The sequence below is a fragment of the Apis laboriosa genome, unplaced genomic scaffold (assembly GCF_014066325.1).
Source record: "Apis laboriosa isolate Shangri-la unplaced genomic scaffold, ASM1406632v1 scaffold9_cov152, whole genome shotgun sequence".
Taxonomy (NCBI): Eukaryota; Metazoa; Arthropoda; class Insecta; order Hymenoptera; family Apidae; genus Apis; species Apis laboriosa.
The window spans coordinates 3,254,018-3,269,164 of record NW_025224966.1 but is presented as its reverse complement, the minus strand read 5'-3'; the positions used below and the strand labels follow the sequence as shown (position 1 = coordinate 3,269,164).

At 23.6% G+C, this 15,147-nt stretch overlaps 2 protein-coding genes across 3 annotated transcripts; one reads left to right on the top strand and one right to left on the bottom strand.

Annotated features, from left to right (window-relative positions):
- Positions 1–470: 470 nt before the first annotated feature.
- On the top strand, positions 471–8,156 carry LOC122719710 (sialin-like). 2 transcript variants are annotated; one of them, XM_043945765.1, is made up of 12 exons: positions 471–809; positions 2,004–2,156; positions 2,260–2,370; positions 5,580–5,773; positions 5,886–6,016; positions 6,107–6,212; positions 6,531–6,615; positions 6,716–6,936; positions 7,027–7,173; positions 7,271–7,403; positions 7,487–7,728; positions 7,844–8,156. In XM_043945765.1, the coding sequence occupies exons 3-12, from the start codon at positions 2,346–2,348 to the stop codon at positions 8,075–8,077; spliced, it is 1,518 nt and encodes a 505-aa protein (XP_043801700.1). In that variant the 5' UTR covers positions 471–809; positions 2,004–2,156; positions 2,260–2,345; the 3' UTR covers positions 8,078–8,156. The 2 variants fall into 2 exon arrangements, with proteins under 2 accessions (XP_043801700.1, XP_043801699.1); XM_043945764.1 differs by having other exon boundaries at positions 2,004–2,370.
- Positions 8,157–8,734: 578 nt separating this feature from the next.
- Positions 8,735–12,443, bottom strand: LOC122719711. Its single transcript, XM_043945766.1, has 7 exons — positions 12,302–12,443; positions 11,797–11,988; positions 11,421–11,634; positions 10,471–11,256; positions 9,836–10,273; positions 9,683–9,745; positions 8,735–9,568 (listed from the first exon to the last, which is right to left on the bottom strand). The coding sequence occupies exons 2-7, from the start codon at positions 11,986–11,988 to the stop codon at positions 9,174–9,176; spliced, it is 2,088 nt and encodes a 695-aa protein (XP_043801701.1). The 5' UTR covers positions 12,302–12,443; the 3' UTR covers positions 8,735–9,173.
- Between the last annotated feature and the right edge of the window lie 2,704 nt (positions 12,444–15,147).

Below are 15,147 nucleotides of genomic sequence, written 5' to 3'. Positions count from 1 at the left end.
AACAAGTAAAATATGTATTATATATGTAATTAATAAAATATAAAATAAATAAGATATACTTAAGCATTAAATTTTATATATAATATTTATAAAATTTTATTCAATTTCTATAATTTTTTCATTTCTTCTAAAATTGATAATTTTGTTTTTATTTATAATTGATAATAGAATTCTAAAAATATATATGTAAATATAATACTAAAATATCATTGATTGATATTAAATTTATTTTTTTAATCTATATAATTTAACAATATTCATTAATTGACATTCACGATTACGTATATTGAACAATATGTAGATACATGGAAATGGTGCGAACATTTAATAAAAGAATGGTTATCTTTATCCGTTAAGTTCATTTATATGTATAGATATATGTAAGTACATACTCATACATTCAACAGGTGATTAGGTAGGGGAAAAGAAGCGCGAATTGAAAACTAAAAAAAGGTAGCGCCGTTCAGTGACTGACTAAGTTTTAGTCACGTTTGTCGTTTGTCGTAACACTTGTGGTTTATGTATAATAATTTGATCGTTCTACAATATTGCGTTTTATTGTGATTTAGTGTTATTAATAATAAATAATTCTATTATATTTTGTGCAAAATTCGTTATATGGATGTGTAAAAAAGTGTTTAATTTTTTATTTTAATATAAAACCTATATTGAGAAAGGATAATTTTTCTAAGTACTGATCGACAAATTGGCGGGATATTATTCTTTGTTCCACAATCTTGAATCTTGAAAAAGATACATGGAAATAGGTTAGTCTCATTGAACATCATGCAATAAATGAAAGGAATGATGTAAGTATATAGTTTATAAATACATTTTTATTCTTTTTTTTTTTTAGGAATTCATATTAAAATTATTCGATATATATTAATATATGAATTTATTAAATGACAGAAATATATAAAATATAAATTTTTATATATTAATATATTGAATATTAATATTTCAATTTTATTTTGATTATAATTCAACATTTATATTTTTACAATTAAAACTAAAAAAATTATATTAATTTTGAAGAAAAAAATTTTGCTGAATCATGTTTTAGTACATAATATTCTTTTCTTTTTAAATTCCAAGAATTAAACTGTTTTAACTGTTTAATTATAAAAATATATATAAAATATTGTGATTAATTTATATTTTAATTCTTCGATATATACTCGATCGTAATAACATTTTTGCATAAAATTTTTTGCATAAACAAAAAAAATTATTTCATTAAATTTAATGAATTGAATTTTTTCTTAAAATTTAAAATAAGATAATAGAAAAAAAACCTTAATTAGATTTGATAAGTAATTTGAATATTACAAATAAATTTTAGTTCAAGGATTTAGTAATTTTCTTTGAATTAAAAAAATTAAATTTTTGCAACATATTATTTACAATTTATTAATATTTTATTAAAAATCGACAGTAATTTAATTCCAGAATTTTTAACTTTTAATATCGTTTTCAATAATATATTTCATATATTATTTTTATTTTTTGTATCTATATATATAATTATAATATAATTATAAAGTTAAAAGATGATTAAAAATCAATATAATAAAATATATTCTAATAAAATATTCTTTATTTAATATTCAAGTATTTCTTTTATCATGTAATTTAATTTTTATATTATATTTAATTAGATAAAGATATAAATTTTATTAATTATATATACATTTAGTATGTATAATATGTAATAAATTCATGAAATATATTATCTAAATATTATAAGAATGATATTAACAATAATATAGAAATGATAAAATTTTTTATAAGTGTATATTATACATTATCATCTTATTAATTTTAATTAGATTACAAGAAATTATAAATAACAGATCTGATAATGATATATTTATATATTGTTGTCGTATTTTTTATTTTATATGTATATAATATGCGTTATTATAAAATTTTGTATAATTCTATTATTGCGTATTAAATATAGAATTCAGATATAGCGATAATCTGGTATCTTTTTTCAGTGTCTTCAGGAAAATACACGATTTCGAAGTCAACTAGATAAAAAATATCTATTATCTCGTTATTTCGCATTTCGAATTTACGAAAGAATGACATAATATTAATAAACAATTTATCCAATTTATCTTAATTAACAGTGATGTTATAATTCTGAGGTATTATCTAAATTAACTGAATAAAATATTTTTGATCAGTTATCGATAATGATTAAAAGTATTATTAATAGCAGTCAATTTTATTAATAAATACTGTTTCTAGTTTAAAAAACTTAAAATATCGATCTGACGCTCCCATATAACTGATCAATATAATACATAACTGATCAATACATAATAAGCAATAAAATGTCTCTCTTCCGGAAATTTAATGGTAAGTATTTTGCAATACGAAAATGCAATACTTTAAAATGCTTAAATGCTTATTTTTTTCTATTTTCTGATTTTTTCGATTTGTTAATTTCTAATTTATTTTTTAATATAACTATTATTATATCTTTATATTTAGTAATTTGAAAAATGCAATAAAATATTTAACATATTAAATATATTAAAAAAAATATATTTCTTATCTCGCATTGATAGAAATACATACACATAAATACAATTACTTTAGTGATTAAAATCAGATTGAATTTTGAAAAAGAATTAAATTTCTTTATATATCTATAGAATTTTATATATCTCTTTAGAATAGAATATTATCTCTATAGAATTTTATTCATTTTTTAAAAAATGAAAATTAAATTTTTATACTTATATACTAAAATTTATTATATTTTGATCAAAATAGTAATAATAATAATAATAATCCGTAAATATATTTCTATAATAAAATAAATTATTATTAATTCATCATATATCGATTGTTAAAATTGATCAATTATTATGCATTACATGCTATTTTAATGAATGAAACAATGCTTGTTATCTTGTAAAATTAGAATTAAATAAATATTGATTTTGTATATAGAATTGTTGTTGAATATTAGAATTTTCGTTTCTATTTAGTAATTTTTTAATTATTTATATATATTTTAAATACATTTTGGTTCATGTGATTCATTTTAGTGGAATCTTTTGTAAATATATATATATATATGTTTCAAGTATAAATATCAAGTATAAATAAGTGGAAATAGATTATGCATATATTTTAGTCATATAATATAATCTGTAAATATACATATATATTCTTACATATTTCTTTCTAGTTTTATCTATACGAATAATATTGCTCTTAAATATACAGAAAAGACATTATAACTTATTATATTATAACTTATTCGTAATAAATTCATAAGTGCTAGTTTAACTGAAATTTATTGAAAGTTAAATACGAAGATTAACTTTTCAATTAAATATTATTACATGCAGAGATATAAATATATACATTAATATTCTATTGTTATAGCTTATAATAAAATAAATTCATTCTCGTACAATTTTTACTTAATATTTCATTTTAACATATAACGATAAGAAAACCAATAATGATGTACAAAAATGCATATTCCATTAATTTCAATATCTTTGAGATATATTTTGAGATATATTATTCAATATTATGAATAATTATTTTTATATATGCCGCACAATTTTAGTTTTGGAGATATACATAAAAATATTTTTAATATTATCGTACTTCAAGGATTTGAAATAGATTTCAATTATGTATTCATATATATATATAATAGAAATAATTTGTGTTCGAGTTTTATATACAAGCTAAAATACTTAAAAACTGCATGTAAGCAAATTATTAAACGTTGATTATTGGCATCATACAACCAGTCAGTTCTATATTTATTGGTTCAATGCCATTTATTCTCCGAACGTATGATATTTCAATGATCTCTTCTACTATTTTGCTATGTAAGCTAAAATATATATTTAGAAATTGTAAACGAATTGTTAAGTTGGTGGCATCATATAAACATTCATTTGTTATATTTATTAATCCGATATCATTCCGAATCTATTATATGATATTTCAATTAAATTTAATTTCTATTCTATTCTAGTTTGTATCATTACAATTTATATTATTAAATTGTCTACTATATTCAATTAAGTTTATATTATTATATTTTGTATGCAATTAATAAAAATTATTTTCTTTTTATAATAACATTAATTATATAAATCGTATAATGTTCCTAAAATATTTTTTTATTTATCAATTCGTGTAACTTTAATATCAAAGAAATTAATATAAAAAAACAAAAAATAGCTATATAATTATATAATAAAAAATATAAAAATTTTATTTTTTCATTAATGATTCATTGTTGATTTGCGATATCATCACATGTTAGAGATAACGTTGACGTTCATTTCGCAGAATTCCTATAAGTTCATTTCAGTTAAATCAAGAAAATGAAAAGTTCATAAATGAATAACTGAACATAATTAATTTTTATTTTTATCTATTTTTCACTGCAATATGTTTTATTTCGCGCTATTTGACACTTTAATTGTAAGCAAAATCATATTTTATATGTTAAATGATTATTACATGTGACTAGTACATGTGAATAATACATGTGTGCATTTATATAATATATTTAGTTTGCATAGTTTAATTTACCTAAATCAAAGTTTCGCTATTATGAATCATATGTTATATTCAAGTACAAAAGTTTAAATAAGAATAAAAATTTACTTAAAAATATAATTTTTATTACTTATTTTTTTGAAAAATATAGGGCATATAAGTAATACTTAATTTTATGGTTCGTAAATAGATAGAACGTGCGTTATTGCACGTTTGTAAAATGTTTATATTACCTTCGACGAGTTGAGACCAATGCCAACATATAATATGACATCGTGATCGAATAATCAATCTGTTTTATAAATGGAACTTTAATTGTACACAAATGCATGTATGCATTTTTCTAAGAAATGTATTAAACTTTTTTTTATTTCATTGAAACTTAACTATAAATTTTATTAAAATTATCAATCTAAAAAAAAAAAAAAAAGAATAGTCATAACTTGAAAGATATTTAATTTAAATATATGAAATTATATATTAATATATTAATATATTAATAAAATATATAAATATATTAATATATTAATATATAATAATATATATTAATATTGTTAGTATCATCTTGACAGTTAAATGACGAAGACAAAAGTAATTACCATTATTTTTCCAATTTTTACTTATTTATATAATAGAAATTTTCTGGGAATTTTACTCCATTTAATTGAATACAATTATTATTGTTCATATTAGAATATTGTTCATAATATGTTCATAAATATTGTTAAATAATACAGATGGAACAAATCACAAGTTTCATGAGTAACAAAAAATTAGTAAAAATAATTAAATTTTATTAAATATATAAATAAAATAATATTTTTATTAAATTTATTTTGTGATTGAGACGAAAGTTGAAAATTTTTTCAAGTTTTTTGAAATATATATTATTTAAAACTTAAAAATATCTATATATTCTTATATAATATAATATGAATAACTATATGTAACTATATAACATTTAAATAAGATGAAACTAAATTAAACTTCTCTATTAATAAATAAAATATGCACGTATATTCCAGAACGAATACCAAGAAGAGCAATTTTAGGTGCCATGATGTTTTTAGCGTGTATGTTTTCATATATGATTCGCACTAATTTGTCAATTATAATCGTTGCTATGGTAAATACAACTAGTAAAAGTGGAGGAAATGGTCCAGCATGTTCTGCTACTATTATTAGTAATACTACGAATAGAACTATTGAACTTAAAAATGTAAGATTTTTTTTTAATTATATAATACTATATTATATGCATAATACTTGTATTTATTTATATTCAAGAAATCCGCAATTTCTTTAAAAATTTATATATTTTCATCTTACAGTATGGCGAACGATTTGAATGGAATCAACATATACAAGGTTTTTTACTTTCTGGTTATTTTTATGGAGTTCTTCCAGCAAGTATACCTGCTGGTCTTTTAGCAGAAAAGTATGGAGGTTCTAGAGTAGTAGCGTAAGTTATAATACTTTTTTCGTTATTTTGTATTAAATTTTATATATTATTTATTTACACATGTATTCTTTGTACAATATTTTAATATAGATTTGCAACATTAATACCTGCAGTATTAAACCTTTTGATGCCTTGGGTTTCTGATATTCATTATGGTTTAGTATTTGTACTTCGTTTTTTGATGGGCTTTTTTGGAGTAAGTTTGCTCAATTATTTATCGTTTAATTACTTTCTTTTCTAATTATTTAAACTTTCCACTAAATAAAATAGTTTTACAAAAATATATATAAAATTTTGAATATAAAAATATTTTTTATATTTTTATGTAATTTTGTATTCTCGATTTTGAATTTTGAAAATTTTAAACATATTTTTTTTATGTATAAATATTCACTATAAAAAAACATATATCTATAAAAATTTTTTATGTATTTCTATTAATTGTATTTAATAACAAAATAACGAAATATTTATTATAAAAAAGAATTAATTAATAAATTTATTAAATTAATAGGCAGCTATTTATCCTGCTCTTCATGCAATGATTGCCAGATGGGTTCCTCCTAGTGAGAAAGGTATATTTGTATGGACAATGCAAGGTATTTATATTTAATAAAAATTAAATATAAAATTATATTATATCAAAATATTAAAACAATATTAATAATATATATACCAAAATAACAAGATATTTTTTAGGTGGTCCTTTTGGAACTGTAGTAACATTTACATTATGTGGTCAAATAATCAGTGCTTTTGGTTGGAAAGCTGCATATTATGTTACAAGTGGACTTATATTGATTTTTTATGCTTTGTGGGTATTTCTTATATATGATACACCTGATCTTCATCCAGGAATCACAGAAAATGAAAAAGTTTTTATTAAAGAACAAATAGGTACGAGTGTTTCTAAACAGAAAGTAAGTATAAATTTTTATGTTTTAAGTTTATGAAATAAATTATATTCTTTTATGTAATACTGGTATCATTAAATATTAATATAAAACTAGGTGAAACTACCAGTCAAAGCTGTTGCTACATCAATACCATTTTTAGTTTTGCTATGGGCTCATTTTGCAAATATGTGGGGTATATATTTCATTGCTACTAATGGACCGAAATATACTTTAGAAGTTCTTGGTTTTAATATGAAATCGGTAATATTATTTAACTTATTATTATTATTATTAATTTATACATTATTTGAATTGTTTTCATATTAAAACAAGCTAAATTTTATCTAATTACATTTAGGGAGGATCAATTACAGGATTACCTTACATAGCAAGACTTGGTGCTGGAGTATTATTTGCTGCAGCTGGTGATTATGTTCGAAAAAAAAAAATTCTTACTTTAGGATGGATTAGAAAGATATTTATGCTCTTTTGTAAGTAAATTTGAATGATAATTGATTGAATAAATTTTATTTGATAGTGAAATGATGAATTAAAAATAAATCTATTTTTATAGCACATATGGGTCCAGCATTAGCTTTGATTGTAATGACATATGTTGGTTGTGATGCAATAACTGCAATTGTTATGTTAATAATAGCATTAAGTTTTAATGGAGCTGCATGTCAAACTAATTTACAAAACCATCAAGATCTTGCACCCAATTATGCTGGCTCTTTATATGGAATCATGAACACTTTTGGTAGTTTTCCTGGATTTATTATTCCAGCAATTATTGGTGCTTTGACAAATGAAAGAGTATGTATGAAATTAAATATATAAGATTCATATTGTTATAACATATTGTTATAACATATTATTATAATATAAATGAGTTAGTTAAAAACAATTATTTATTGTTATTTTTTTATAGAATGGAGTAGAAGAATGGCGTATTATGTTCTGGATCTCAACAGCAGTATTTACATCTGCAACAATACTCTTCTGGTTCTTTGGATCAGCAGAAATTCAATCATGGAATAATTTAAATCAACAAAAAATATCGACACTTTCTGAGGAAGAAACAACACAAATGACTGCAGTGGCCATTAAAGAATTACAGTCAGAAGAAGAAGAGGATGAATATAAAGCAGCAAATGTTAATTAAAAAAATTGCATTTATATGGCTTAACATTAAATTTTCTGTATTATCTGTACTAACATATTTAATCTTATAATATGGAAATTTTCAAATCATTTTATAAATGATATGAATATTATTTTTTTTTAAAAAAATATAAGGAACAATATTTCATCATAGTCACCACATCACAAACTTTGATATTTTTTATCTGTTAATTCTTCAATTGAATATTTTTAATTGTTTTTTGTTCCATTGTTAACATTTTTTAAAATACTCGTTTTATTTAGCAATAACCTCAGAACAAATTAAAAATACTACAAGTATTAGATATTTATAACTAGATACTTATAACATAAGTCTTAAAAATAATATATAATTTAATGTAACTCACAACACTCTGTTTGTATTTTCATTAATTACGTGCAAGTTTAGTTTTTATTCATAAATTATATAAAAATAAAATAATATTAAGTTATTTTTTATGATTTAAATAATTAAAAATTTCAATTTAAAAGTACATATTTTTATTAAAACCATTTCATGTATTATATGTGTTACGAATCATATATGTTATGATTCATTATGTTTCATGTATCACATATATTGATAAAAGCACAAATATAAAATATGTACTTTTATAAAAAGAAATCAAATAAAATTTATGATGAAAATGTTAATAAGAAGAAATGTATGAATTTTATATGGATATGATATGAGTATATATATTTATATATATAATAATATATATATTTTTATAATATTTTATTTACATAAGCTTTATAAACTACAATATGAGAGAAATCTCATAAATATATTTTTATACATGTTTCATTGTAATTAATTTAAGAATTATGTACGAAATATAATTATGTATGTATATAATTTATATAATTATTTTTATGCAAGGCGTATATAATAAATGAATGTACTATCACGAATGTATTATATAATATTATGAATGTTTATGTTACGACACATAGATAGCTTGGCTGAGAATACTTAAACAGTGTATATGCATTTATTTCTGTCAAATAAATATCTTAAGAATGTATTAATTATTGTAATGTATACATTTAATTATAATTATAAATATATGTAAAATAATGTTTTAATTTGTATATTAATTGCAAATAGAAGAATCTTTAGAAAGATGTATAGGAATAATTTTAAAACCATCTCCATGTGATTTCATAGGACATTGAATATTACATGTATTTGTATTAGGTAAATGTAATTTTGAGAAAGCTTTACACGTTTGTTGTGTACAGCTTGTGTTATTTATAGTTAAACATGCATTGCAACTTGATTTACTGCAACTATAAACTTTTTCATTCTCCATAAGCGAAGTTTGTTGCGAGGAAATAATACAAGTTTCTCGAGTACAAAATGTATTTTTTAATATTTGCAAAGCGGTTGCTGCTTGGGAAGTTAATGTACTATGGGTGCTACACAAAACTGGCTGAAATGATGGATCTAGCGAACTTACAGTTGTTTGACTTGAGCTATTCATGGATTCTATAAAATATAATTTAATATATATATTTATTATTTAATAATATATTTAATAAATTCATATTAAAATGTATATATATATATATATATATTATCTATAAATAATAATAATTTTACCTTTTATGGAACATGGTTTCATTATCGTAGCTTCAGTTACGTAAGACCATTCGTTAAATGATTCTGAAAAATAATAATAAAAAATAAATAAAAAAGTAAATAATAAATAGTAATTATATTAAATACAAAATTTCTTTCATTAAATATATTTACCTCGAGGTTCAAGTTTACCAGATTGTAAAAATACACAAATTGTATGACGAGATTCTTTTGAATCCATCGAGGAAGAAACTTGAAGTTTTGAAGAAGATTTCAAACTTTTTTCTGGACAAGTGACTTCAAGGCTTTTGTCTTCTTGGGATATTTTGGTCATAATATAACAGGGTTTATATGCTAGCAATATATCTTGCGTTCGAAGAATCTTAAACTCCTCTTGTGGAACACCTTCAATTTTTTGATTACTCGTACAATATTGACACATTGACTGTCTTCTACAAACGGAACATAAAACTTCTTTCGATTTTATAATTTTTTTAACTTCAGAAATTGCTGCTATACTCGTTTGTGTAGCAATTGTTTCTGTTTCTTTCTTCGACAACAATTCAAGAATTTTCTTTTTTCTTTTAGCTAACACTTGATCTATTGGTTTGCCTAAAATATGATATAAAAATGTTATTGTTACGTATTAACAATTAAATACTTGGTTAAATCTTATATTTTATTATTTATTATATTATATTATTTTAGTGCAAAATAATGTATGAAGGAATGAATATGAAATTTTTAATTCAATGATAATGATAATGACAGTTTAATAACGTAATATTTGAATGTATATTGATACTAACGCTGTGCTTGTTTTTCTAGTTCCATAAGTTTTGTTATTATATTTGTCGTCCGTTGTAGAATTTTATTTAAAATGATCTTAACATTTTTAGCAGCATTTTTAGATACATTAACGCAAACTATCTGCAACAAATCATCTATCAAAGGTAGGACAATAATCGATGCTTCTAAGGGATCTACGATCATATCGAGTTTTAATTTTTTCAATACATCTTTTTCTGTTTTGTCTAATTTGTACGTAGCTATAGTTTGTATGCTTTGTTCTTTCATAGGATATCTAACTCTTTCCGCACATTTATCGATGATTTCATCTATTATATCATCTACTATAATTCTAACTTCAATTGCTTTAGTAATACAATCTTCCAAGTAATTCAATATCATATTCTTTGTTTCCCAATAATCCGATAAAAGCATCGTATTAGATTCTTTCGGTTCGCAACTCAAATCAGTTTGTACTTGATTATCTATGACGAAGATTTTCGTGCGATTATTATATTTGATATAAGTTTGCACAATTTTATCCGCAGTCTCAGCTGGTATTTGACTGGTCGGATCATCTATCCAAAATACACGTATTAATATAAAATGTAATATTTCAGTGATGTCCATGTCCCTTTCTTCTTCGTCGCTAAGTTTAGAAACGAATTCTTCACGTTCTTCGTCCGTGACGTCCGCAGATAGTTGATCGATCACAACATCTTGCGGTGTTTCGGGATGGAAGCTAATAATAGTTGCAGCTACATTGCTCCTCTTTAAATCAGGCATGGGAACCTCTTTCATAGATGCTATATGGCATATATTTTAATAGAAATTAGAAATGTTTGTTTATATTTTTAATGTATAAAGATCCTAAAAAATGTTACGAAGTAATTAATTTTAATTTTATTACTCCTATAAAAAAAAGATATGCGTGGTAAATAATTATAATAAAGAATGACAAATCGCATACTCATGATATCTCTAAAATATTGTAAAGGTGGGCATGGTGGATGCATATACATCGTTTGTGAGGCTTCATCTCGGTATTCAATGGAAATATGTACGACTGGTATTCCCTGTAAATATGTTTGAACTTCTGCATCTTCTTTGAGTTTTTCTTCTGGCTGTTCTGGTTCTTCTGGCTGTTCTGGTTCTTCTGGCTGTTCTGGCTGTTCTGGCTCTTCTGGCTGTTCTAACTCCTCTGGCTGTTCTAACTCCTCTGGCTGTTCTAACTCCTCTGGCTGTTTTAGTTCTTCTGGCTGTTCTAGCTCTTCTGGCTGTTCTAGCTCTTCTGGCTGTTCTAGCTCTTCTGGCTGTTCTAGTTCTTCTGGCTCTTCTGATTCCTTATCTTTTACTTCTTTAGTATCTACAAATTGTCTAAGCGGTCGTCTCAATACGATTTCATCAGGATCAAGGACTAAGTTTACATCCTGTGTTGATGATATTATCGTTGTATCCGCAATTTTTCTTAATGTTGCATCCTCTTCTGGAGTTACCGTGATAAGAGTTTGAGCCCAAGCATCATCTTCTGACGTCATCTAATACATATATATAAATACAATATATAGCAAATATTTTGAAGATATTCATCCATATATTATTATCTTATTAATATTTTTAAAAAATACAATATTGTACGTAATACTATAATATATATTTTATGTATCTTTGTTATATAATATATTTATATTTATATCATATTTTATATTCTATTTTAATATAATAAAAATAATTCTATTTTAATTTAATATAAATAATTAATCTAATCGATAATAAGGGAATCTTTTATTTTCTTTTATAATGCGAATGAATGATTTATTTTATAATTTTGGTAATATTTTGTTAACTTACTATGATAAGTAATTAAATATAAATTATTGTACGTAACGTCTTTGCTAATGTAATTTAGTATTAATGAAAAAATATATTTATTTTTCTGAGATGTCATCTCAGATTTCTTACAAGAACTTTCAAAAAATTTAATAATTTATTTGGAAATTTTGTTGATAGAATTTTACATAATAAAAGGTTACAGGTTCTATGATGTCAAAAAAATGATATCTAACTTCAAATTATATACAAGATTTTTCAGATTTTTCCCGCCAAATCAATACCATTAATAATATCATTTCTTTGAACAATATTTTCCACTTTATTTATGATTACTTTGATAGATAAGGAGAGAAAATAGTAGAAGAAGGATAGAAATAAGATAAAAATATGGGAATCAGCGCCATCTCTAGAATGCCGTAAATGAAACTCACATAAAAAGGACAGAAATAAGGTAAGAATTGAGTGTCAGCATCATCTATGAAGTGATAAAGATACCTTTTCAAAGAGGATAAGAAAGAGTAGGAATTGTCGACTAGCACCATTATTCTACATTACCTATTTTTGAAGCGATATTTTTAATTTTCAAAAGATGGCGGTAATAGTCAATTCTTATTTATCTATCCTTTTTCTATTATTTTCTGTCCTTTTTATATGAGTTTCATTTACGGCACTCTGAAGATGGCGCTGATTTTCATATTTTTATTCTATCTCTGTCCTTTTCTTACTACTTACTCTTTTATACTTATATTTACTTACAAAATTAACTTATAAAATTTATATATTTTTTTTAAATATTTGAAAAAGATACTTATTGTAATTAGTATTTTAGAAAAAATTTAACTTTATCTTTGAAAATATAATCTATAATATTATAATAATATTATGTTAATCATTACGTTATAAGTAATTTGAGCAAATATTCTTTTTATTTTTAACAAATTTTAATATTTTTGTTAAAATATTTCATTAAAAATAATTGTAAGATAAGAATTTTATTTTCAATCTTAACAATTTTAACAATTTTGTTAACAATTAAAAAATATACCTAATGTAAAATCATCATCTTTATTTGTTTCACAATAGTTTATGTAAATATAATGTAGAGCTTCTTATAGATAGATAAGATACTTTGTAATAGAATATCTTTTTTTCTTTCTATTATTTGTAATTTCAATTACAATTTTATTTTAAATCAAATCTTTAAAAATAATAGAAAAATAATAAGAGGATTTCTTGTACTTCCAAGAAACAATTCTTATTTCTAATACATTCAGGAATATTATTTATTATTTTATTATTCGAAAGTTCAATTATCGAAAAATTTTTGTCATTGTCTAGTTCGGATATAGGAAGTTCTACGATATAGTTTAATTTTATATTAAGCTCGCCTATATGCGATCTCACTTGCGTACGCATTTGGCCGAATGCGAAGTATACAGAATAAGTATCGCTTATTAAATTGAATTTTTTACAATAATTTCAACAATAATTTTTATTTATACTTTTATCGTTTTACATACAATTAATTATATTGTCACACTATCTAATATATCTATTTTATTAATACTATATAAATACAATCGTAAACACATTATACTTTTTTTTTCAGATGTAGATATTTTCAACGAAGAAAAATATAATTTAAATATCACGAGGTCAATATATTAGCTCATTTAACACAATTTAATCGGCTTACGTTACAATCGCACATTCTATTATTCCACTCACACTCTAATATTTCTCGCTTCAATATCCGCGAACGGAAAACAAAGCGAAAATAATAAACACGGTGCACTTTATCTATAACACTTCAATGTTTACGCGACGTGAAGCAATTCAACTCGGTGTAATGAATCGAGGATCGGTTTATCGAAAAAAATGAAACGATATTCGTTCATATGGTTCAAGTATACAGGAAAGCGAACGTGAGCAGATACAAGACGAAAAAAATATACGCACAGCGTATTTTCCAACACGGAGAATACCGAACGAGAAAACGTTCCAGCGTGTGATAAACCGTTTACACAATCACGGCAGTTTCATCAAGCAAAGCCGCGGAAAATCGAGGATTAAGAGAACGATCGTGATAGAGGAAGCGGGCTTCATCAGATCGTGGACAATCCGAACATAAGTATGCGTGAGATAGCGAGGAATCAAGAAATCAATCACGTATCTGCGTGGAGAATTTTGAGAGAGAATAAATCATTGATGCAACCAAGATTCCACTCTCACGAATCGCATTTTGTTCACCGATGAAGCGATATTCACACGATCTGGAACTTTCAACGCGCGCAACAAACACACATGGACGGAGAAAAATTCACATTGCGTAGTGTAAAATAAATATTAGAGAGAATTTAGCGTGAACGTATGGTTGGGAATGTTGGACAATAAATTGATAGGCCCGTTCTTTTTATCGGTATGTCTCACGAGAGAGATTTACTTGCAATTTTTGAAAACTGTCTTATCGCAATTGTTGGAAGGTGTGAGTTTACAGGTGTGAAAAGAGACATGTTTATGTACGACGGATCACCGATCCATTTCGGCTCATGTCATGCAATATTTGAACGAAAAATATCCTAATAAGTGGATAGCTCGCGGAGGACTCATCGTGTGGCCTGCCTGATTTCCTGATTTGAATCTATTGGATTTCTCAGTGTGGAGTTACTTGAAAACTTTGGTGTACAAAATGTCGGTGTACGACGAGAATATTCTGCAGATGCGAATTATAGACAAGTGTAAGAAAATTGGAGAAGATCAAATTGTTCAAACGAATTCAACAATCGTTCTGTAAAAGGCTGAAATTATCGAGGAGGAGGGTGGACACTTTCAACACCTATTATGAAATCAAGAGTGAGTGTGGA

Bases quoted from the DNA above. Each gene is read 5' to 3' on its own strand.
- LOC122719710 (XM_043945765.1), top strand. From the start codon at position 2,346: ATGTCTCTCTTCCGGAAATTTAATG. The intron at 5,774-5,885 runs GTAAGATTTTTT...TTCATCTTACAG, and splicing joins GAACTATTGAACTTAAAAAT to TATGGCGAACGATTTGAATG. The intron at 7,174-7,270 runs GTAATATTATTT...AATTACATTTAG, and splicing joins TTGGTTTTAATATGAAATCG to GGAGGATCAATTACAGGATT.
- LOC122719711 (XM_043945766.1), bottom strand. From the start codon at position 11,988: ATGACGTCAGAAGATGATGCTTGGGCTCAAACTCTTATCACGGTAACT. The intron at 11,257-11,420 runs GTATGCGATTTG...TATGCCATATAG, and splicing joins ATATTTTAGAGATATCATGA to CATCTATGAAAGAGGTTCCC. The intron at 9,569-9,682 runs GTAAAATTATTA...TATATTTTATAG, and splicing joins GAAACCATGTTCCATAAAAG to AATCCATGAATAGCTCAAGT.